Source organism: Tachysurus vachellii, chromosome 14, assembly GCF_030014155.1.
Source record: "Tachysurus vachellii isolate PV-2020 chromosome 14, HZAU_Pvac_v1, whole genome shotgun sequence".
In the NCBI taxonomy this organism is placed as follows: Eukaryota; Metazoa; Chordata; class Actinopteri; order Siluriformes; family Bagridae; genus Tachysurus; species Tachysurus vachellii.
In genome coordinates, this window is record NC_083473.1 from 19,640,987 (window position 1) to 19,663,193 (window position 22,207).

At 45.9% G+C, this 22,207-nt stretch overlaps 1 protein-coding gene across 5 annotated transcripts in view; it reads left to right on the forward strand.

Moving 5' to 3' along the window:
- Window positions 1–22,207, forward strand: part of gnptab (N-acetylglucosamine-1-phosphate transferase subunits alpha and beta) — a 34,877-nt gene that overhangs the window by 7,095 nt on the left and 5,575 nt on the right. For all 5 annotated transcript variants that reach the window (XM_060886411.1, XM_060886409.1, XM_060886408.1 and 2 more), the window contains exons 5-19: window positions 1,079–1,275; window positions 3,406–3,470; window positions 4,907–5,041; window positions 8,514–8,675; window positions 13,464–13,643; window positions 14,342–14,512; window positions 14,675–14,798; window positions 14,909–15,115; window positions 17,017–17,978; window positions 19,432–19,631; window positions 19,965–20,184; window positions 20,735–20,848; window positions 21,084–21,169; window positions 21,469–21,567; window positions 21,984–22,151. In XM_060886411.1, the coding sequence (XP_060742394.1) occupies window positions 1,079–1,275; window positions 3,406–3,470; window positions 4,907–5,041; window positions 8,514–8,675; window positions 13,464–13,643; window positions 14,342–14,512; window positions 14,675–14,798; window positions 14,909–15,115; window positions 17,017–17,978; window positions 19,432–19,631; window positions 19,965–20,184; window positions 20,735–20,848; window positions 21,084–21,169; window positions 21,469–21,567; window positions 21,984–22,151 (3,090 nt within the window). The remainder of the gene's footprint in view (window positions 1–1,078; window positions 1,276–3,405; window positions 3,471–4,906; window positions 5,042–8,513; window positions 8,676–13,463; window positions 13,644–14,341; window positions 14,513–14,674; window positions 14,799–14,908; window positions 15,116–17,016; window positions 17,979–19,431; window positions 19,632–19,964; window positions 20,185–20,734; window positions 20,849–21,083; window positions 21,170–21,468; window positions 21,568–21,983; window positions 22,152–22,207) is intronic.

Genomic DNA, 22,207 nt, shown 5'->3' on the forward strand with positions numbered 1-22,207 from the left:
CATCACCATGCTGTTTGCACTGCTTGTGTAAGTGGGATTGTGGTTTGACTGTTTGAACACGACCACTTCCTGATCAGACGCAGCTCTGAGATGGGGGTTTTTTTTCCGCTTCACTTTTCTGAGACCTTCTGAAACTGTGGGGTGGTGTAACGCAGCAGATACACAGAGCCTTGTAACCGATCGAAATTTTGCAACTGTTAGTCTCTAGTTTTTATGCATTTGTTTTGTGTGATAAACAGTTTTAATGTAAGGGGGGATACACATGTATTAAAGACTTGTACATAAAGCAATGCTGAGTGAAAGCAAGGAGATTAGCATTACTTTTTTTTATCTTTGCAGATTATTTGCCCCCAATATTTTATTTTTTATTTTGTTCTTTCTTCTCCTCTCTTTACATAAGGTTACACAGCACTTCATAAACATGTTATAAATACTAAGGTGATCGTTAAGGTCGTCAAAGTCATAAAGGTTTCTTTGCAAATGAATCACTGGCATTTTAATTTCAGAGCGTTTAAGCATCAGAAGGCACAAACTTCATGGAAATCTGTTCAGTACATCATAATAAAAATAAATATGCAGTAGAAATGCAGATACATCAGAACCAATCAGCACTGAATGTCTCTATGCTTTAGATGTAGCAAGATACAGCACTTACATAAGAAGGGGAAGGTTTCTGACATCTTCCTGTATTGCTTTATAAACGATTTCTGTTATCCTTTTTTTCTTTTTTTCTCTTTTATAAAACGATTGTTCTGGAAGTCTGGTGTACGGACCAGGACTTTTAAGGATTTCTATTTTAGTGCAGTTAAATAATAAAGCTAACTGATTTTATTCAGTCTTGCTGATCACTCACCCAATCAACTACTGAACTCTCTCTTTCTTTATCATGGAAAAAATAAAGGTTTGATCAGTGTTGAGGCTCTGGAGCATGTGGTGTTGTTCACTCAACCTTTCTACATTCATTTCTGATCTGCCGAGTCTTTTATCTGTATTTTTTTTATATATTTTTATTTATTTAGTATTTTTTTTTTAAAGCTTCTTATTAGACACAACTTATGTACCATGTGCACTTTTCTAGGCCTGAGTGCCTGCTTTCACACTGCATTGTGGGTCCGGCTATAGTGTTGGACCCGGCGTTGCCATCTAACGTCACCCTGAAGGAGCTGTTGTCTAAATCGGGCCCTCTGTCCTCCACCAAGGAGCTCCTGAACATCGCCAAACCTCTGCAGCCGTCCAGCAGCGTGTCTGTGCTTCTCTTCCACTCTCAGAGTGACGGTTAGCAACACACACACACACACACACACACACACACACACACAGCGTTGCTTTTTAAACATCTCCCCCTATATGTTCATATCTGAGTAGAATTTGGTTTAAATTTCCCTGCAATATAAACCTCCCTTTTTTTTTTTATAACAATATTTTTTTTTTGTCAAACATAAAGATCTTACAGATTATACAGTAAGACTGAGTATACAGTCATTCAGATGTTTTCATTGCAACCTAATAAATAATGAACTCTTTTAACCTGTTTAATTAAGTACAATACTGTGCAAAAGTTTCAGGCAGGTGTGAAAAAATGCTGTAAACAAAGAATGCTTTCAGAAATATAAACAATGAGTGTTTATTTCTGTCAATTTACAAAATGCAAAGTGAGCTAACAAAAGAAAACTCTAAATCAAATCAATATTTGGTGTTACTACATTTTGCCTTCAAACCAGCATCAATTCTTATAGGGACACTTGCACACAGTCAGGGATTTTGTAGGATTATAGTCAGGTGTATGATCAACCAATTATACCAAACAGGTGCTAATGATCATCAAGGTCACACGTAGGTTGAAACCCAGTGATGAACTGAAACAGAAACAGCTGTGTAGGAAGCGTAAAACTGGGTGAGGAACAGCCAAACTCTGCTACCAAGGTGAGGTTGTGAAAGACAGTTTCATGTCATGGCAAGATTGAGCACAGCAACAAGACACAAGGTAGTTACACTGCATCAACAAGGTCTCTCCCTGTCAAAGATTTCAAAGCAGACTGGGGTTTCAATATGTGCTGTTCAAGCTCTTTCGAAGAAGCACAAAGAAACGGGCAACGCTGAGGATCGTAGACACAGTGGTCGGCCAAGGAAACTTAGTGCAGCAGATGAAAGACACATCAAGCTTATTACCCTTCGAAATCGGAAGATGTCCAGTAGTGCCATCAGCTCAGAACTGGCAGAAACCAGTGTGACCCAGGTACACCCATCTACTGTCCGGAGAAGTCTGGCCTGAAGCGGTCTTCATGGACGAGTTGCAGCCAAAAAGCCATAGCTCCGACGTGGGGACAAGGCCAAGCGACTCAAGCATGCACGAAAACGCAGGAACTGGGGTGCAGAAAAATGGCAGCAGGTGATCTGGACTGATGAGTCAAAGTTTGAAATATTTGGCTGTAACAGAAGGCAGTTTGTTCGTCGAAGGGCTGGAGAGCGATACAATAATGAGCAACAGTGGCAACAGTGAAGCATGGTGGAGGGTCCTTGAACATTTGGGGCTTAATTTCTGCAAATGGTCAGGGATTTGGTCAGGATTAATGGTGTTCTTAATGCTGAGAAATACAGGCAGGTACTTATCCATCGTGCAATACCATCAGGGAGGTGTATGATTGGCCCCAAATTTATTCTGCAGCAGGACAAAGACCCCAAACATACAGCCAACGTAAGAAGAACAGGAAGTACTGGACGTGATGGCATGGCCCCTACAGAGCCCTGATCTCAACATCATCGAGTGTGTCTGGGATTACATGAAGAGAAAGAAGGATGTGAGAAAGCCGAATATCACAGAATATCTGTGGTTAGTTCTCCAAGATGTTTGGAACAACCTACCAGACGAGTTCCTTCAAAAACTGTGTGCAAGTGTACCTAGAAGAATTGCTGCTGTTTTGAAGGCAAAGGGAAGGTCACAGCAAATATTGATTTGATTTAGATTTCTCTTTTGTTCATTCACTGCATTTTGTTCATTTATGAAAATAAATGTTTAACGCTGGGGGGCACGGTGGCTTAGTGGTTAGCACGTTCGCCTCACACCTCCAGGGTTAGGGGTTCGATTCCCGCCTCCACCTTGTGTGTGTGGAGTTTGCATGTTCTCCCCGTGCCTCAGGGGTTTCCTCCGGGTACTCCGGTTTCCTCCTCCGGTCCAAAGACATGCATGGTAGGTTGATTGGCATCTCTGGAAAATTGTCCGTAGCAACCTGAGCTTCGGATCAAACCAAGGACTTAGTAGGAAACTTGTCTGATCTCCAGACAAGATATTTGTTCTCTTTCATGGTTTATTTTAATCCCCACCTTTCTGGACATAACTGCAGGATAACGAATGATCTTAACTGCATGTAAACATAACTAAGCCTTTATTTGATTTTTTTTTGTTAGTGGAAACAGCTCAGTCGGACGTGCTGAAGGATTTCCCGGAACACTCCGTCACCAGAGCTTATCTGGTAATAAAGTCTGTTTTTTTTTCCTTATTATTATTTTATTTGTGTACTTATTAAATGTTAAAAATCTGAGAGAAGGAAGTGGTGATGATAATTTGAGCCAAATTTAATTTTTTTAAAAAAAAAATTTGTCCTAATCTTCTTGATGCCAATAAGCTTCATCTAGTTAACTTTTGTTTCCATCATGCAGGGGTTAAATTTGATGCTTAATCGATGTTTAAGCTGAATTTTTAGAATCCACTTGTAGTTAAATCTTACTTTAAAATTTCATCCCACTTTTACTGAGCTGATAATAAGCATGTTATGTAGGAACAAACTCTAAACCATCTAAAGAGACAGACAGGTGAAGAGGGAGAGACAGACAGGTGAAGAGGGAGAGACAGACAGACAGACAGACAGGTGAAGAGGGAGAGACAGACAGACAGACAGACAGGTGAAGAGGGAGAGACAGACAGACAGACAGGTGAAGAGGGAGAGACAGACAGACAGACAGACACGCGAAGAGGGAGAGACAGACAGACAGACAGACATGCGAAGAGGGAGAGACAGACAGACAGACACGCGAAGAGGGAGAGACAGACAGACAGACACGCGAAGAGAGAGAGACAGACAGACAGACAGACACGCGAAGAGAGAGAGACAGACAGACAGACACGCGAAGAGGGAGAGACAGACAGACAGACACGCGAAGAGGGAGAGACAGACAGACAGACACGCGAAGAGGGAGAGACAGACAGACAGACACGCGAAGAGGGAGAGACAGACAGACAGACGGGCGAAGAGGGAGAGACAGACAGACAGACGGGCGAAGAGGGAGAGACAGACAGACAGACGGGCGAAGAGGGAGAGACAGACAGACAGACGGGCGAAGAGGGAGAGACAGACAGACAGACGGGCGAAGAGGGAGAGACAGACAGACAGACGGGCGAAGAGGGAGAGACAGACAGACAGACAGACGGGCGAAGAGGGAGAGACAGACAGACAGACAGACGGGCGAAGAGGGAGAGACAGACAGACAGACGGGCGAAGAGGGAGAGACAGACAGACAGACGGGCGAAGAGGGAGAGACAGACAGACAGACGGGCGAAGAGGGAGAGACAGACAGACAGACGGGCGAAGAGGGAGAGACAGACAGACGGGCGAAGAGGGAGAGACAGACAGACAGACGGGCGAAGAGGGAGAGACAGACAGACAGACGGGCGAAGAGGGAGAGACAGACTCTCATCTCAGATCCTGTAAAAAAAACAACATACAGGTTTAACTATAAAGAGTGAATTTCTTTTTAGAGAAGAAACTGATTTTTTTCTGTATACAGAGATGTAATATTAATGATTTTTTTGGCAGGATTGATGTGTTAGCTGTTGAGTGCTTGCTTTAAAAATCCTTATAGATGTACACATCCGTGTGCGTACTACATGGACTACACTCTTTCCTCCTAGACGACAGATCAAGAGGCTCCGGGTCTGGTGAGGATTCAGACGCTGGCCTTCCTTAGTGGCTTCTCATCCTCCTTCAAAGACCTCGAGCAGCTGAGGGTCAAACTGCCGTCTACGTTGATGAACAAAATCAAGCAGGTGAGAACAGAGAGAGAAAATAAAAGCCTTTATTTTGTCACATAGACATTACAGCACAGTGAAATTCTTTCTTCACATATCCCAACTTGGGAGGTTGGGGTCAGAGCACAGGGTCAGCCATGATACAGCACCCCTGGAGCAGTGAGGGTTAAGGGCCAGCTTGGCAGTGCTGAGGCTTGAATCGTCTGATCAACAGCCAAGAACCTTAACCACTAGGACCACCGATGCCACTGTTGTACCCCAAACAGACCACACGGTGTCACATAAGAGCTGTGATACAGCTGCTACTCTGCACCGCTTTTTGTGCTCCTGTCTGTACAACACACACTCCTCAATGCAGTTATTTATTTATTTATCTGTTTGTTTAAAAACAAAATGGACAGGAACGTTTGCAGTTAAGAGTGTAATTACTAACTGGGTGACTGTTGTGTGATGTCTGAATTATGTCTCAGAGACTGCAGATGAAGGGGTTGATTAGTGCGGAGTGATTTAGAGTGTTTTCTTTGTCGTGTAGCCTTTTGAGTGCAGAGCGTTCCGTTATGGGGATGTAACTCTACCTTGAGCAGCTGTTAAGGATGGCATGATGCCCATCCGCTACACTGAAAGAGAGAAAGGGCAACGTGGCTTGGGTTCATCGCTCTTTCACTCAGTCAACAGGCTCTTTTCCATGCCTTCTTCCAAAAGCTTGTGTATATCTGTCACTTCTCCTCGTCTGCTTGAATGTTTGTATGTCATTTCTTCATTTCATTCACCCTCTCGTCTCGTCCTGGCTCACGCTCCGATTTCTAAACCTGGGCTCTCTTTTACTGGACACCACCAATATTAATCTTGTGACGGTGTTTTCTCCTGTCTCCACGTGGAGGTGTAAAGCTGTTGGGTCGTCCAGGGTCAGCTGGTGTGTACAGAATAAACATACACGCGATGCTGTGGCTAATAAGCGTGAGGGCCGTGTCTGTCTGACGCAGGGTGTTTAACTGGGGGGGAGTGGGTTTTCAAGGTGTGGGAGGAGGGGGGGTGACGAAAGGAAGTAAGAGAGAGTGTGTGAGGAAGGGAGAGGGAGAGACAGACAGACAGGCGAAGAGGGAGAGAGACAGACAGGCGAAGAGGGAGAGAGACAGACAGGCGAAGAGGGAGAGACAGACAGGCAAAGAGGGAGAGACAGACAGGCAGGCGAAGAGGGAGAGACAGACAGGCAGGCGAAGAGGGAGAGACAGACAGACAGGCAGGCGAAGAGGGAGAGACAGACAGACAGACAGGCGAAGAGGGAGAGACAGACAGACAGACAGGCGAAGAGGGAGAGACAGACAGACAGACAGACAGGCGAAGAGGGAGAGACAGACAGACAGACAGACAGGCGAAGAGGGAGAGACAGACAGACAGACGGGCAAAGAGGGAGAGACAGACAGGCGAAGAGGGAGAGACAGACAGACGGGCAAAGAGGGAGAGACAGACGGACAGACAGACAGGCGAGGAGGGAGAGACAGACGGACAGACAGACAGGCGAGGAGGGAGAGACAGACGGACAGACAGACAGGCGAAGAGGGAGAGACAGACAGACAGGCCAAGACACATGCATACACAAAGACAGACTGAGAGAAAGACACAGAGAGAGACACACACAGGGAGAGAGACACACACACAAAGACACAGAGAGAGAGAAAGAGAGAGAGATGAGTGAAGGTGTGGTGAAAGACATGGTCTATCTATAAGGTGTGTTAGACTGGTCACAATGTTGATGAAAGCACCAATTTGACCTCCGTTACTGACAGATATATTTGTGTGACAGAGAAACTGATAGAATCGCTTTAATATTCTCCGTTAAAAGTCATTATGTCACGGTTACAGACGGTACACGGTATCGGTGTCGCCACGGTAACGGCAGAATAGGGCGAGGAAAAGTGGTGGTCAGTATGTTTGTGGTTCTGGAAATGTTCACATGTGAAGAGACGCTTTGTTAGGATAGACTTTAGACTTTTATTGTATTTATTTATTTAAGTACAGGATTTCAGGGGAAAGTGTTTAAAAAGAGTTTAAAATGTTCAAAAACTTTCTTAAAATTGTTTTCAGGATTATTTTTATTTTAAGGAAATAGCAACTTATCTGCTGATCCCCAAAAAAGTGCTGTGGTGCCACTACATCTTGTCAAAGTATATGAGAAGCTAATTTTAAGACCTGATTTATTTCCTGGCTCATCTTTATTTACACACACACACACACACACACACACACACACACACACACACACACACACACACTGTTTGGCAGTGCAGATGTTCCTGGAAACAGAGTTACAATGTAAAAGCTATTGATAGACTGGAGGCCTTCTGTGGTCCATTCTGTGTTTGAGGGATTTCATAAGGCATGTATAGAAGAATGACAACAACAGTGGTGTGTGTGTGCGTGTGTGCGTGCGTGCGTGTGTGCGTGCGTGCGTGCGTGCGTGCGTGCGTGCGTGCGTGCGTGTGTGCGTGTGTGCGTGTGTGCGTGTGTCTGCATTATTAGAGGTGATAAAAGACTCTGATCCCATGAATGCACTCATCATTAGGGAACGTTGATTTGGCATCGGCAGTTAGAGGAGTGCGCTAATCCATCTGTCGCTCTCTCTTTCCTTTTCAGGAATAACTCAGAGACACACATGCACACACACACAGACAGACTGAGAGAGAGACATAGAGAGACTCACACACAGGGGGAGAGAGACACATACACACACAGAAAGACACAGAGTGAGAGAGAGAGGCACACACACACAGAGAGAGAGAGAGACAGAAAGACACAGAGAGAGAGAGACACACACAGAAAGAGAGAGAGACAGAAAGACACAGAGAGAGAGAGACACACACACACAGAAAGACACAGAGAGAGACACACACACACAGAAAGACACAGAGAGAGACACACACACACAGAAAGACACAGAGAGAGACACACACACACAGAAAGACACAGAGAGAGACACACACACAGAAAGACACAGAGAGAGAAACACAGAAAGACACAGACAGAGACACACAGAGAGACACACACACAGAAAGACACAGAGAGAGACACACACACACACACAGAAAGACACACAGAGATACACACACAGAAAGACACAGAGAGAGAGAAACACAGAAAGACACACACAGAAAGACACAGAGAGAGACACACACACAGAAAGAATGAGAGAGACACGCACACAGAAAGGACACACAGAGAGAGATACAGGGAAAGAGACAGGGGACAGGCAAATATGAAGAGACACAGAGCGAGAGACTGGGACTGGCACAGGAAGGGAAGCACAGAGAGACAGAAAGAGACAATGAGATACACCCAGGGAGAGAGACAGAGAGACACACACAATTGAATTGAACATTTCTCACATGGTTTCAGCAACATAGAGAAGAAAAAGTGGGGGAACATTTTGTTATACTAATAATATCTGAACTACATTCATGATTAGAGTGTAATTTATTGTATTGCCCTTTAGATTCAGCTCTACTCTGAGGCCAGCATTGCTCTTCTGCACCTCAACACAGCTCAGGACTTCACAGACCTCCAGCAACAGGCCAAGAAGAACCTGACTGTGGACAGCAAACAGCTCACCATCAGTTCAGCATTCCTGTTCTGGGACATCAGTGCTGTCTCACAGGTAATGTCCTGAGTCATCTTCGTCTCAGAGATGTCAGTAAAGTGGAGGTGGGATGTTTTAGGGTGCTCTTTAAGATATCTGAACGATCCGCTAGTCATGCTGTACGTTAACTTGCAAATGACATACTACACACTACGTAGCACTTACACTATGAACTATGTACACTAGCATGTAGTGTTTTAAAAGGATTGTATCGTCTCAAATGGAGAAGGAAAGTTTTTTTACTAACCGGAAGTATAAGCTGTTTCTGAGTAAGTGACAGATGACATGAAACACATGTAACTTGTCGTTAGCCTACCGTAAATTTGTAAAATGTTGAAACATAAATCTCACAATTTGCATGTGCTAATTTAAGACGCTTCTAAGACTTCTCGTCCACCTCGGGTCGTCAGCCATCTTGAAATGTTTCTTCATTTGATGTCAGCGCATTTTAGCCCCGCCCCTTTCCCCTCTACATAAGCATAAAGTGTCCAACATTCAAAACTTGAAACTCAGTTCAAGTACTCAGGTACTTAATTCAGTTCGAGTTTTCAGTGTGAACTCGACTCACTTTAGAGTTTGGATGCTGTGTGAGATGGACGGTGTGGACAGAGGGACGGTGTAGACAGACAGACACAATCGGACGGTGTGGACAGACAGAGGGAAGGTGTGGACAGACAGAGGGAAGGTGTGGACAGACAGAGGGAAGGCGTGGACAGACAGAGGGACGGCGTGGACAGACAGACGGACGGTGTAGACAGACAGACAGAGGGATGGTGTGGACAGGCAGAGGGGTGGTGTGGACAGGCAGAGGGACGGTGTGGACAGACAGACAGAGGGACGGTGTGGACAGACAGACAGAGGGACGGTGTGGACAGACAGACAGAGGGACGGTGTGGACAGACAGACAGAGGGACGGTGTGGACAGACAGACAGAGGGACGGTGTGGACAGACAGACAGACAGAGGGACGGTGTGGACAGACAGACAGAGGGACGGTGTGGACAGACAGACAGAGGGACGGTGTGGACAGACAGACAGAGGGACGGTGTGGACAGACAGAGGGACGGTGTGGACAGACAGACAGACAGAGGGACGGTGTGGACAGACAGACAGACAGAGGGACGGTGTGGACAGACAGACAGACAGAGGGACGGTGTGGACAGACAGACAGACAGAGGGACGGTGTGGACAGACAGACAGACAGAGGGACGGTGTGGACAGACAGACAGACAGAGGGACGGTGTGGACAGACAGACAGACAGAGGGACGGTGTGGACAGACAGACAGACAGAGGGACGGTGTGGACAGACAGACAGACAGAGGGACGGTGTGGACAGACAGACAGACAGAGGGACGGTGTGGACAGACAGACAGACAGAGGGACGGTGTGGACAGACAGACAGACAGAGGGACGGTGTGGACAGACAGACAGACAGAGGGACGGTGTGGACAGACAGACAGACAGAGGGACGGTGTGGACAGACAGACAGACAGAGGGACGGTGTGGACAGACAGACAGACAGAGGGACGGTGTGGACAGACAGACAGACAGAGGGACGGTGTGGACAGACAGACAGACAGAGGGACGGTGTGGACAGACAGACAGAGGGACGGTGTGGACAGACAGACAGACAGAGGGACGGTGTGGACAGACAGACAGAGGGACGGTGTGGACAGACAGACAGAGGGACGGTGTGGACAGACAGACAGACAGAGGGACGGTGTGGACAGACAGACAGACAGAGGGACGGTGTGGACAGACAGACAGAGGGACGGTGTGGACAGACAGACAGACAGAGGGACGGTGTGGACAGACAGACAGACAGAGGGACGGTGTGGACAGACAGACAGACAGAGGGACGGTGTGGACAGACAGACAGACAGACAGACAGAGGGACGGTGTGGACAGACAGACAGACAGAGGGACGGTGTGGACAGACAGACAGACAGAGGGACGGTGTGGACAGACAGACAGACAGAGGGACGGTGTGGACAGACAGACAGACAGAGGGACGGTGTGGACAGACAGACAGACAGAGGGACGGTGTGGACAGACAGACAGACAGAGGGACGGTGTGGACAGACAGACAGACAGAGGGACGGTGTGGACAGACAGACAGACAGAGGGACGGTGTGGACAGACAGACAGACAGAGGGACGGTGTGGACAGACAGACAGACAGAGGGACGGTGTGGACAGACAGACAGACAGAGGGACGGTGTGGACAGACAGACAGACAGAGGGACGGTGTGGACAGACAGACAGACAGAGGGACGGTGTGGACAGACAGACAGACAGAGGGACGGTGTGGACAGACAGACAGACAGAGGGACGGTGTGGACAGACAGACAGACAGAGGGACGGTGTGGACAGACAGACAGACAGAGGGACGGTGTGGACAGACAGACAGACAGAGGGACGGTGTGGACAGACAGACAGACAGAGGGACGGTGTGGACAGACAGACAGACAGAGGGATGGTGTGGACAGACAGACAGACAGAGGGACGGTGTGGACAGACAGACAGACAGAGGGACGGTGTGGACAGACAGACAGACAGAGGGACGGTGTGGACAGACAGACAGACAGAGGGACGGTGTGGACAGACAGACAGACAGAGGGACGGTGTGGACAGACAGACAGGGGGACGGTGTGGACAGACAGACAGGGGGACAGGGGGACGGTGTGGACAGACAGACGGACAGGGGGACGGTGTGGACAGAAGGACAGGGGGACGGTGTGGACAGACAGACGGACAGGGGGACGGTGTGGACAGACAGACGGACAGGGGGACGGTGTGGACAGACGGACAGGGGGACGGTGTGGACAGACAGAGGGACGGTGTAGACCGACAGAGGGACAGAGGGACGGTGTAGACAGACAGAGGGACGGATAGATAGAGAGAGATTGCAGTCAAATATGTGACCGTCTGCCACAAACTTCACCTCATGTCCCACATGTATATAACATTTTTATTCTAATTATTATAAACTTTAAGTTCTATATCTATTTTAATTACTTCATACTATTTCTGTTATTACTATTATTATTGTTGTAGTTGTTTTTATTTTTTCCTTGTTCTCTAAATGTTTATTAATCCTTTCATCAATGATGCGAAGTGAGTAAACGACAGTGAATCTATAGTGAATGAAAGTTGAGCATCATGCATTCAAACCAAGCTTTACACCATTACACCACCTCCAGCAGCCTGCACTGCTCAAACAAGGCATATAGGATTCATTGCTTCGTCCTGTTGTGTGTTCTGAGATGCTTTTCTTCTCACCATGCTTGTATAGGGCAGTTATTTAAATTATTGTAGCCTTCATGTGAGCTTAAACCAATCTGCTCATATTCTTCTGACCTTTCTCTCAACAACAAGATGTTTCTTTGCTTTGGACTTTTTTAATATCTGCATGAACAAGCAGGTGTATATATCTAACACCACAGTTTATCTTATCTTGTATTGTAAATATCTTATAATGTTTTTGATAATACGTCCACAATAATAAATATCCTGATGCACAAGTCATGTCAATCCGGTTCTCTGCTCATGACCGTGCACGTCAGTGGCCTCTCCAGTCACCAGATCTGAATCCAGTACGAGCCTTTGTGAGATGTGGTAGAATCTGGAGATTCACAGCCTGAAAGTGCACCATGGATGGATGGATGGATGGATGGATGCTTGATCCCAAAGTAAATTCAAGATTACACCACAGTATATCCATGAAATCTTCATGACCTGAGACAAAAAGGGGAGATCCTTCTCAATAACTTTATAAAGAGACTGATGTGCTGGTTGGAGTCTCGTCACCCGGTGGTCACCCTGCCAGGGATTAATCTGCGTGGTTAGCCAGTGTCTCATGCGATTGTTGTGGATGGAGCCGCCCGGAGACCGTCATGCCTTCTTTTAAACCAATGTTGTCAGTCAGCTGTATGGTCTGGTCTGTGTCAGCAATCAGGTCTGTGCTGAACTCAGATGACCCATCAGTTCCTCAGGAGCTCTCGGTTGCACTATTGTAAACTGTTGTAGAAAGGACATTATTTATATTTACATTATTTCCTATATATATATATATATATATATATATATATATATATATATATATATATATATATATATATATATATATATATACATCATACATTTTAAGTTGATCTTTTTTAAATTAATTTTAAACTTTAATTGTATGCATTTAGGGGGCACGGTGGCTTAGTGGTTAGCACGTTCACCTCACACCTCCGGGGTTGGGGGTTCGATTCCCGCCTCCGCTTTGTGTGTGTGGAGTTTGCATGTTCTCCCCGTGCCTCGGGGGTTTCCTCCGGGTACTCCGGTTTCCTCCCCGGTACAAAGACATGCATGGTAGGTTGATTGGCATCTCTGGAAAATTGTCCATAGTGTGTGATTGTGTGAGTGAACGAGAGTGTGTGTGTGCCCTGCGATGGGTTGGCACTCCGTCCAGGGTGTATCCTGCCTTGATGCCCGATGACGCCTGAGATAGGCACAGGCTCCCCGTGACCCGAGGTAGTTCGGATAAACGGTAGAAGATAAATGAATGAATGAATGAATGTATGTATTTATTTATTTATTTTTATCCTTATTTTTTCTTCTTCTTATTATTATTATATATTTATTTCTTTTTCTCTCTCTGTTCTGTTTCCATACTTCTGTAAAGCTGCTTTGAGACAATGTGAAATTGTTAAAAGCGCTATACAAATAAATTGAATTGAATTAAATAGATGATAATTAAGAAATCGTTGTCGGAGTGGTCTTGGCATCAGGAGGATTTTTTTTTGTGCTCTGTCTTCAGTCGAAGCAGGACGAGGACGTGTCCGCCAGTCGCTTTGAGGACAATGAGGAGCTGCGGTATTCGCTGCGCTCGGTAGAGAGACACGCCCCTTGGGTTCGACATATATTTATTGTGACCAATGGACAGATCCCTTCCTGGCTGAACCTAGACAGCCCCCGTGTTACCGTGGTTACTCATGAGGTTAGTGAATGGGTGTACAGTTGATGACTGAACTAAGTTGTTTAAAGCTTTAAAGTTTTAATTTATAGATTCTCTCTTTAGTTAAATCAACTTAGTTTAAAGATTTACTATTAATGACGATTTACTGTTAATGACACTTAGTGTTGATTGTTTTAATTGTGTCCAAGTTAATGAATGAAAACATGGTTCAAGATATAAAGATTAAATAGATTTATTAGTAGATTTATTGTACAAGTGTTGTACAAAACGATTTGGTGTAAAAACGTTCACATCCCACTCGTGCTCCTGAGTGTAAACATAACCATAAGAAGGCTGTACTGTTTTTTCTGGAATATTCTGTTGAGGACCTATTATTATTTACTTTTAGTACTTTTATGTACTTTTTAGTTCTTTTATGGAGTTTTGTGCGCACACAGGTAGGAGGAAAATCAGCATGTCTGAATCATTTGTATATCCACAAGAAAGTTTTATTTTAAGTTGGCTTATGGAAATATTTATACTCATTTATTCTTAAAAAAAGAAAAGAAAAGAAGGATAAATGAGACAAATAATAGTAAAAAAAACCTATGCCTTTATCTTTTTTTTACATTTTTTAAAATTATTTATTTATTTGTTTATTTGTTTGTTTGTTTATTTATTTATTTATTTATTTATTTGTATGTTCTTGTGTGCCACACTGTGTGTGTGTTTCCTCTCAGGAGATCTTCCAGAACCAGTCCCATTTGCCAACATTTAGCTCTCCAGCCATTGAAACACACATCCATCGAATTCCAGGCCTCTCGCAGAAATTTATCTACCTCAATGATGATGTGCTTTTTGGCAAGGATGTGTGGCCAGATGACTTCTACAGTCATTCAAAGGGCCAGAAGGTCAGAGGGCTGTTTCTGTGTGTAACATGATACAGTTTTACGTTAAATAAAAAAAGTTGGCGTATAAACCTTGAATGTGGGATTCTTATAAAAAATGATTGTTATATAAATTATGAATTGTAAATTTACACTCTTGATGGAAGTTGACTGATCTCCTCACAGGTGTACCTGACCTGGCCTGTACCTAACTGTGCAGAGGGCTGCCCAGGCTCCTGGATCAAAGATGGCTATTGTGACAAGGCCTGCAATAATTCTGCCTGTGACTGGGATGGCGGAGATTGTCTACGTGAGCTCTCTGATTTTTATAAAATCTTCTGTCCTGTTCTGTACCATGCAACTTTTTGGAAGATTTGTTTACATAAAGTTAGTCAGAGTTTTTATGTTTTGATCATTCAGATGGAGCAGGCAGCAGTCGGTTGGGAGGCCCTGGCGGAGTGGCGGGAGGAGCTGGACAGCCGTGGCAGTTTGCTGGTGGTTTAGGAGGCCTGGGGGCGGTGTCTTTTTGCAACCAAGGCTGTGCCAACTCCTGGTTGGCCGATAAGTTCTGTGACCAGGCGTGCAACGTGCTGCCATGTGGCTTTGACGTGGGAGACTGTGGAACGAGTGAGTGAATGTGTGTGTGTTTGTGGAACGAGCGAGAGTGAGTGAGTGTATGTGTGTGGAACGAGCGAGAGCGTGTGTGTGTGTGTGAGTGTGTGTGTGGAACGAACGAGCGAGAGTGAGCGTGTGTGTGGAACGAACGAGCGAGAGTGAGCGTGTGTGTGGAACGAACGAGCGAGAGTGAGCGTGTGTGTGGAACGAACGAGCGAGAGTGAGCGTGTGTGTGGAACGAACGAGCGAGAGTGAGCGTGTGTGTGGAACGAACGAGCGAGAGTGAGCGTGTGTGTGGAACGAACGAGCGAGAGTGAGCGTGTGTGTGGAACGAACGAGCGAGAGTGAGCGTGTGTGTGGAACGAACGAGCGAGAGTGAGCGTGTGTGTGGAACGAACGAGCGAGAGTGAGCGTGTGTGTGGAACGAACGAGCGAGAGTGAGCGTGTGTGTGGAACGAACGAGCGAGAGTGAGCGTGTGTGTGTGGAACGAACGAGCGACGGTGAGCGTGTGTGTGTGGAACGAACGAGCGACGGTGAGCGTGTGTGTGTGGAACGAACGAGCGACGGTGAGCGTGTGTGTGTGGAACGAACGAGCGACGGTGAGCGTGTGTGTGTGGAACGAACGAGCGACGGTGAGCGTGTGTGTGTGGAACGAACGAGCGACGGTGAGCGTGTGTGTGTGGAACGAACGAGCGACGGTGAGCGTGTGTGTGTGGAACGAACGAGCGAGAGTGAGCGTGTGTGTGTGGAACGAACGAGCGAGAGTGAGCGTGTGTGTGTGGAACGAACGAGCGAGAGTGAGCGTGTGTGTGTGGAACGAACGAGCGAGAGTGAGCGTGTGTGTGTGGAACGAACGAGCGAGAGTGAGCGTGTGTGTGTGGAACGAACGAGCGAGAGTGAGCGTGTGTGTGTGGAACGAACGAGCGAGAGTGAGCGTGTGTGTGTGGAACGAACGAGCGAGAGTGAGCGTGTGTGTGTGGAACGAACGAGCGAGAGTGAGCGTGTGTGTGTGGAACGAACGAGCGAGAGTGAGCGTGTGTGTGTGGAACGAACGAGCGAGAGTGAGCGTGTGTGTGTGGAACGAACGAGCGAGAGTGAGCGTGTGTGTGTGGAACGAACGAGCGAGAGTGAGCGTGTGTGTGTGGAACGAACGAGCGAGAGTGAGCGTGTGTGTGTGGAACGAACGAGCGAGAGTGAGCGTGTGTGTGTGGAACGAACGAGCGACAGTGAGCGTGTGTGTGTGGAACGAACGAGCGACAGTGTGCGTGTGTGTGTGGAACGAGCGAGCGTGTGTGTGTGTGTGTGTGTGTGTGTGGAACGAGCGAGCGTGTGTGTGTGTGTGTGTGGAACGAGTGAGCGTGTGTGTGTGTGGGGAACGAGCGAGCGTGTGTGTGTGGAACAAGCGTGTGTTTTTTTGTGTGTGTGTGGAACGAGCGAGTGTGTGTGTGTGTGTGTGTGTGTGTGGAACGAGCGTGTGTGTGTGTGTGTGTGTGTGTGTGGAACGAGCGAGCGTGTGCGAGAGTGTTTGTGAGTTTGGTGAGTGTGTGTGATTGTGAGGTGATTTGTACATACTGTTAGTCACGCTAAAGACTTGGTCAGGAAAATCTCTAGTCACTGACCATATGAAGGTCAGTATTTAATTTATCAGTGTTTTCATTTTAATCTGACTGAAGTAGAGCTGTAGTTTTTCTAGAATCATGATTTAGATAAAATAACTGTTGAAATGAGCTTCACTACATTAATCAGTCGTGGTCAGTTGGTCATCTGTCGGTCAGTAGTGAACAGTAAATAATGCTTATAGTTCCATCTGTAAATACAAACCAATACCTCATTCTGTGTGTGTGTGTGTGTGTGTGTGTGTGTGTGTGTGTGTGTGTGTGTGTGTGTGTGTGTGTGTGTGTGTTTGTCACAGATCACTTCAGTCAGCTGCATCGTGTTGTTCTGCAGAGAAACCAGACACTGTACACGTTGCCTCAAGGCGAACTGCGTCCATATTTCAGCTTTTCGTCTGTGGCCAATCGCGTTTCCGAGGCACAAGTCAGCGACAACCCTGTTGTGCGCCACACATCCGTTGCCAACAAGTGGAAAACCGTTCACCTGCTCCTGTTAGAGGGCTACAACTCCACCCAAATCCACTACAACCTCACTTTTCATGGCGATCGAGCTCAGTTCACCATGAGCTTCACTGTAGCAGTGGACACACGCAAGCTTCCTAAACTGAATACATCCGATACGGTGCAGGAGGATAAAAATAACAAGCCCAAGCCCACCAGGGCAAACATCGAACCTGAGTTTGTCTTCTCGGACATCCCAGCTGACAAACAGGGGCCCAGAGTACAAAAAAGGCCCCCTGTAGACTTGGAGGTGGTTATAGAGGTGCCTGCACTAAACATGTCTCTCTTACCTGCGGAACTGAAGTACGAGTTGAAGAAGATGGATGAGAAACTTCTACTAGGTGACATCACTGAGAAAGGCTACAATCTGACCAAAGCCAAATTACTGAAGTCTTTCCAGGGAATTGGGGCTTCTGAGATTCAGGGAAATAATGGAGCAATTAAAGAACAGGAAGCAGCAGTGAAATCAGATCCAAATGACAAGAATAAAAATAAACAAGAAGCCAGAGTTTCTCTCATCCCAGTTAAGATCGACAGTACGCCTGTCAAAGAGCAGCCTGGAGCCACGGGCACGGAGAAAACTCCAACCTCCAGACTGCTCGGATCACTCGTAGGGAACAAGGCCAAGCAGCAGCTTCACCACGGAGATGCCGAAGACGATATTCAACCACACGTGGGCCGTAAACTCCAACACTTCTCAGGGGTGGAGTGGAGCTTCCTGCCATGGGAAAAGAGAGGATATTTTGAGGACCTTCTCAAGGTGAGTAATCATTGGACCTTGAGGGGAAAGAAAAGCAACAGAACTTAATAGCATGAGGTTATGAGCAAGGATGAGGATGTACAGTAAAATATTTATAGCACACTTGATCTGTCAGAGTAAGACACTTCCTTGGAAGGATTACGCTTCAAACACTGCAATAAACTGTTATTCAGTTCAGTTTATTTGTTTATTGCTTTTAACAATTGACATTTTTCTCAAAGAAGCTTTACAGAATAAAAATAGTACATTTTTAAAGTGAATTATTCTTCTGTAGGGTTTAATATAGAATTGGACCCACCCTTTTTTAACTTTTTTGGGACAGCTTTCCACGAGGTTTAGGGGTGTGTATGGAAAGTTTTTGACCATTTCTTTAGAAGCGTGAGATTTTTTGTGAGGTTAGGCACTAATATTGGACTAGAACGCCTGTCTCCGCTCTAATTCATCCCAAAGATGTTCTATCGGGTCGAGGTTATGACTCTGTGCAGGCCATTCAAGTTCCTCCACACCAATCTTGCTCATTTATGTCTTTATGGAACTTGATTTGTGGGCTCATGGCTTTGCGAACCTACATTGACGTCCAAACGCAGAGAATCCTGATTTAAAATGATTTAAAAATGGCGCTAACGACGTTCTCTTTTGTCTTGTTGGTCAGAGTAGCTCCGCCCACAGCCCCTGACGTAAGCGGTTCTTTAGTCTAGACCCGCAACGTTTTGGTGCTACTTAAGAACCACTTTTCCTGGTTCAGAGCTTTGGGTGCCGAAAAAGAAAGAACTGATTTTAAATTAGGCTCTGGCTCCGAACCAGCACTCAAACTGCCTCAGTGGAAAAGGGGCATAACAGGTCAGCGTCATTTCTGAGTTCATTATTATTCACAGACTTAATAATAATCCCTTCCTGTGACATCATTAAACGTTCACTGATAAAGACCTGAGCACAAAGCTGACAGAGGCAGTTCATAGACTGTGTTGTTCTAAATTTTGACTTTTTGGACTCGGATTTACTGAGACTCGGACTGGTTTTTCAGTCTGTTGTGAGACATCAGAAAGATTCTAGCATTAAATCCTCTAATTATGTTTTTTATTATTATATTTTCTGCATTTTATTTCAGTATCCAATGTGTTCTTGAGTAATTGTAGTAGGTGCCACTTTAATAAAGTAAAAGAACAATAATGAGTATCTTGGGCCACTACTATGAACCTCGTCAGTGTGTCTTGTTAAAGTTTTTTAAGATTGTGCCGAGTGATTAAACACCATTCGTCCAAACAATATTCCCTAAATTGGTGTTGTGATAAACGCAGCAATTAGCTTGTTCTCCGGTGATTAACGAGGATAAAAATGATGTAGATCATCAGCTCTGAATAAGCACTAATAAAAAGACACAAGGGTCTATTAAAGTTAACGTACAACCAAAAACAGTCAACTTCTAGCAATTTCTTCTGTTCGGGCTTCACAGGAAGGCGAGCGGCTGGAGCGAGAACTGCGGTATAAAACCACCGGCTCGGCAACCGGGCGGAGATTACAGGACACGTTTGCCGACTCTCTCCGCCATGTTAACAAGCTTCTGAATGGCAGATTCGGCTTCACGTCTCGTAAAGTCCCTGCACACATGCCGCACATGATCGACCGCCTCATAATGCAGGAGCTGCAGGATACGTAAGAACCACAAACCTCCGGCGTAGGCTTGAGAGACTTGTATACCAACATATCGACTGTCTGGTCCTGATGTGTTCTTTATGTGATTATGATTTAGTTTATTGCCCTGTTGGGTAAAATTATATATGAAATTTAAATGACAAAAAAAAATCAGTTTTGCTCACAGACCCTCACAGGAGGAGAAGCTAAGATATTTTGAATAACTTCTGCCACCTTCAGCTCAGCATCCTGATCCAAATAGTGTAGAGAAATCGAACAGCGACGATCCGTTTGTCTGGTCTTTTTCTTGTTTTTTATTTTTCCCTCCCCACGTCCTTATTCTCTCTCCCTTAGCTTCCCTGAAGAGTTCGACAAGACTTCAGAGCATCGTGTGCGACACTCAGAGGACATGCAGTTCGCCTTCTCCTATTTCTATTTTCTGATGAGTGCTGTGCAGCAGCTCAACGTGTCGCAGGTCTTCGATGAGATTGACACGGATCACTCAGGGGTGCTGTCTGACAGAGAAATCCGCACACTCGCGACTCGCATCCACGAGCTCCCGCTCAGCCTGCAGGTATCACGCCGTACAGCAGTGACTAACCTACTGGATACACAATCAGGAAATGAAATGGAGGCTCACAATCATTAGTGAGCTCAGTTAGAGAAACTTAGTCAGTCAGTCAGAGACAGCTCACACACTGTAACACTGCCACTAGTTGTGACCTTGCTGTGTCTAATTGTGAATCTGCCTCTATTTGTGACGCTGCCTCTACTTGAGACATTGTTGTGTCTACTTCTGACACTGCCTTTTTTTTGGAAAGCTTTGTTAGTGTTGTGTTGTGGAAGTGCGAGCAGTCACAATTCGACACAATGATACATTTTCTAGCATGCCATAAATTCCTCATGTCAGCTCAGTGGAATGCCTTTTCTTTGTGACTTTTATACCTTCACTTTCAGATACAGCCACGATGTAGCCATTGTTAATAAACGCTTATTTATTGTGTTTAGGGTTTATAAACAAGCTTCAGACTGATACAGAGCTCAACTGTTTGTGTGTGTGTATGTTTGTGTGTGTGTGTGTTTGTGTTTCTGTTTGTTTGTGCGTGTGCGTGTGTGTGGAACAGGACCTCACCGGTTTGGAGCAGATGTTGATAAACTGCTCGAAGACTCTGCCTAATAATGAGAGCCAGCTCCACACTGTTAGCCCCACCCAGGAGGCGTACTACGACCCCAGCATGGTGAGAGAAACAACAACCCTTCTGTTTATGAGCACTGCTTTACATTGAATATCACACATACTCTGGCTGACATAAAAAAAAACTATTAAGAGTGGTTTAGGAAATCCCTATAATGTTTAGATTTGCTAAATTAATGAAGAAAAGTGTGGGGGGGGGTGTGGGGGTGGGGGGGGGGTGTGTGTGAGCGGTACTCTTTATCCATTCGCATTTCCTTTTCTTAATGTCTTGTGCACAGCCTCCAGTTACTAAAGGTCTGGTGATTCACTGCAAGCTTGTTGCAGAGAAGATTCAGAAAGCCTTTAAGGACCAGAACAAATATAAGTAGGTGCATCACGCATCGCATTGCATCATGTGTGATGCTTCAAATCACATGCATCTCACAATAAATAACTCATTACGTACTACATCCATCGCACATCGCAGCTCTCATTACACAACATGCATCGCGGATCGGATCACGCGTCACGCGCGGCGGATCGGATCACGCGTCACGCGCGGCGGGTCGGCTCACAGTGCGTCGCTCGTGGCGGGTCGGCTCACTGCTCACATCACACGGCTCACATCACATCATGCGTCACAAACCACAGCCCATTTCTCATCACACTTATTTCTTCGTGCAGGTTCGAGATCATGGGTGAGGAGGAGATTGCTTTTAAAATGGTACGAACCAATGTGTCTCACGTGGTAGGCCAACTGGATGACATCAGGAAAAACCCAAGGTGCGTCCTACACTCCTCCAGTTCAGTAGGTGCCCTGCATGTGTTTGTGATAATCAGCTACTCAAGATTATTTCACCATCAGTTCCAGTGTTAGGAGAGTTACGATGGCTGGCTGACCTCTGACCTCATTCTGATTTTCCATGTTTCTCCAACAAAATGCTATACAGTGATGATAAATGATATATTATCAGCACATGGCATAAGAAGCTCTCTCTCTCTCTCTCTCTCTCTCTCTCTCTCTCTCTCTCTCTCTCTCTCTCTCTCTCTCTCTCTCTCTCTCTCTCTCTCTCTCTCTCTCTCTCTCTCTCTCTCTCTCTCTCTCTCTCTCTCTCTCTCTCTCTCTCTCTCTCTCTCTCTCTCTCTCTCTCTATCTGTTCACTCTTACATTTATCACCCTTTCTCTTTTTCTCCCGTAGGAAGTTCATCTGCCTGAATGACAACATAGACCACAGCCATAAAGATGCCAGCACAGTGAAAGCCGTACTGAGGGATTTCTACGAGTCCATGTTCCCGCTGCCTTCGCAGTTTGAGCTGCCACGCGAGTTCCGTAACCGCTTCCTCCACATGGCAGAGCTGCAGGAGTGGTGAGAGTCTCAGCTTTCGCACTAACACTTCAACACTTAAAAAGTGCTTTCTGAGA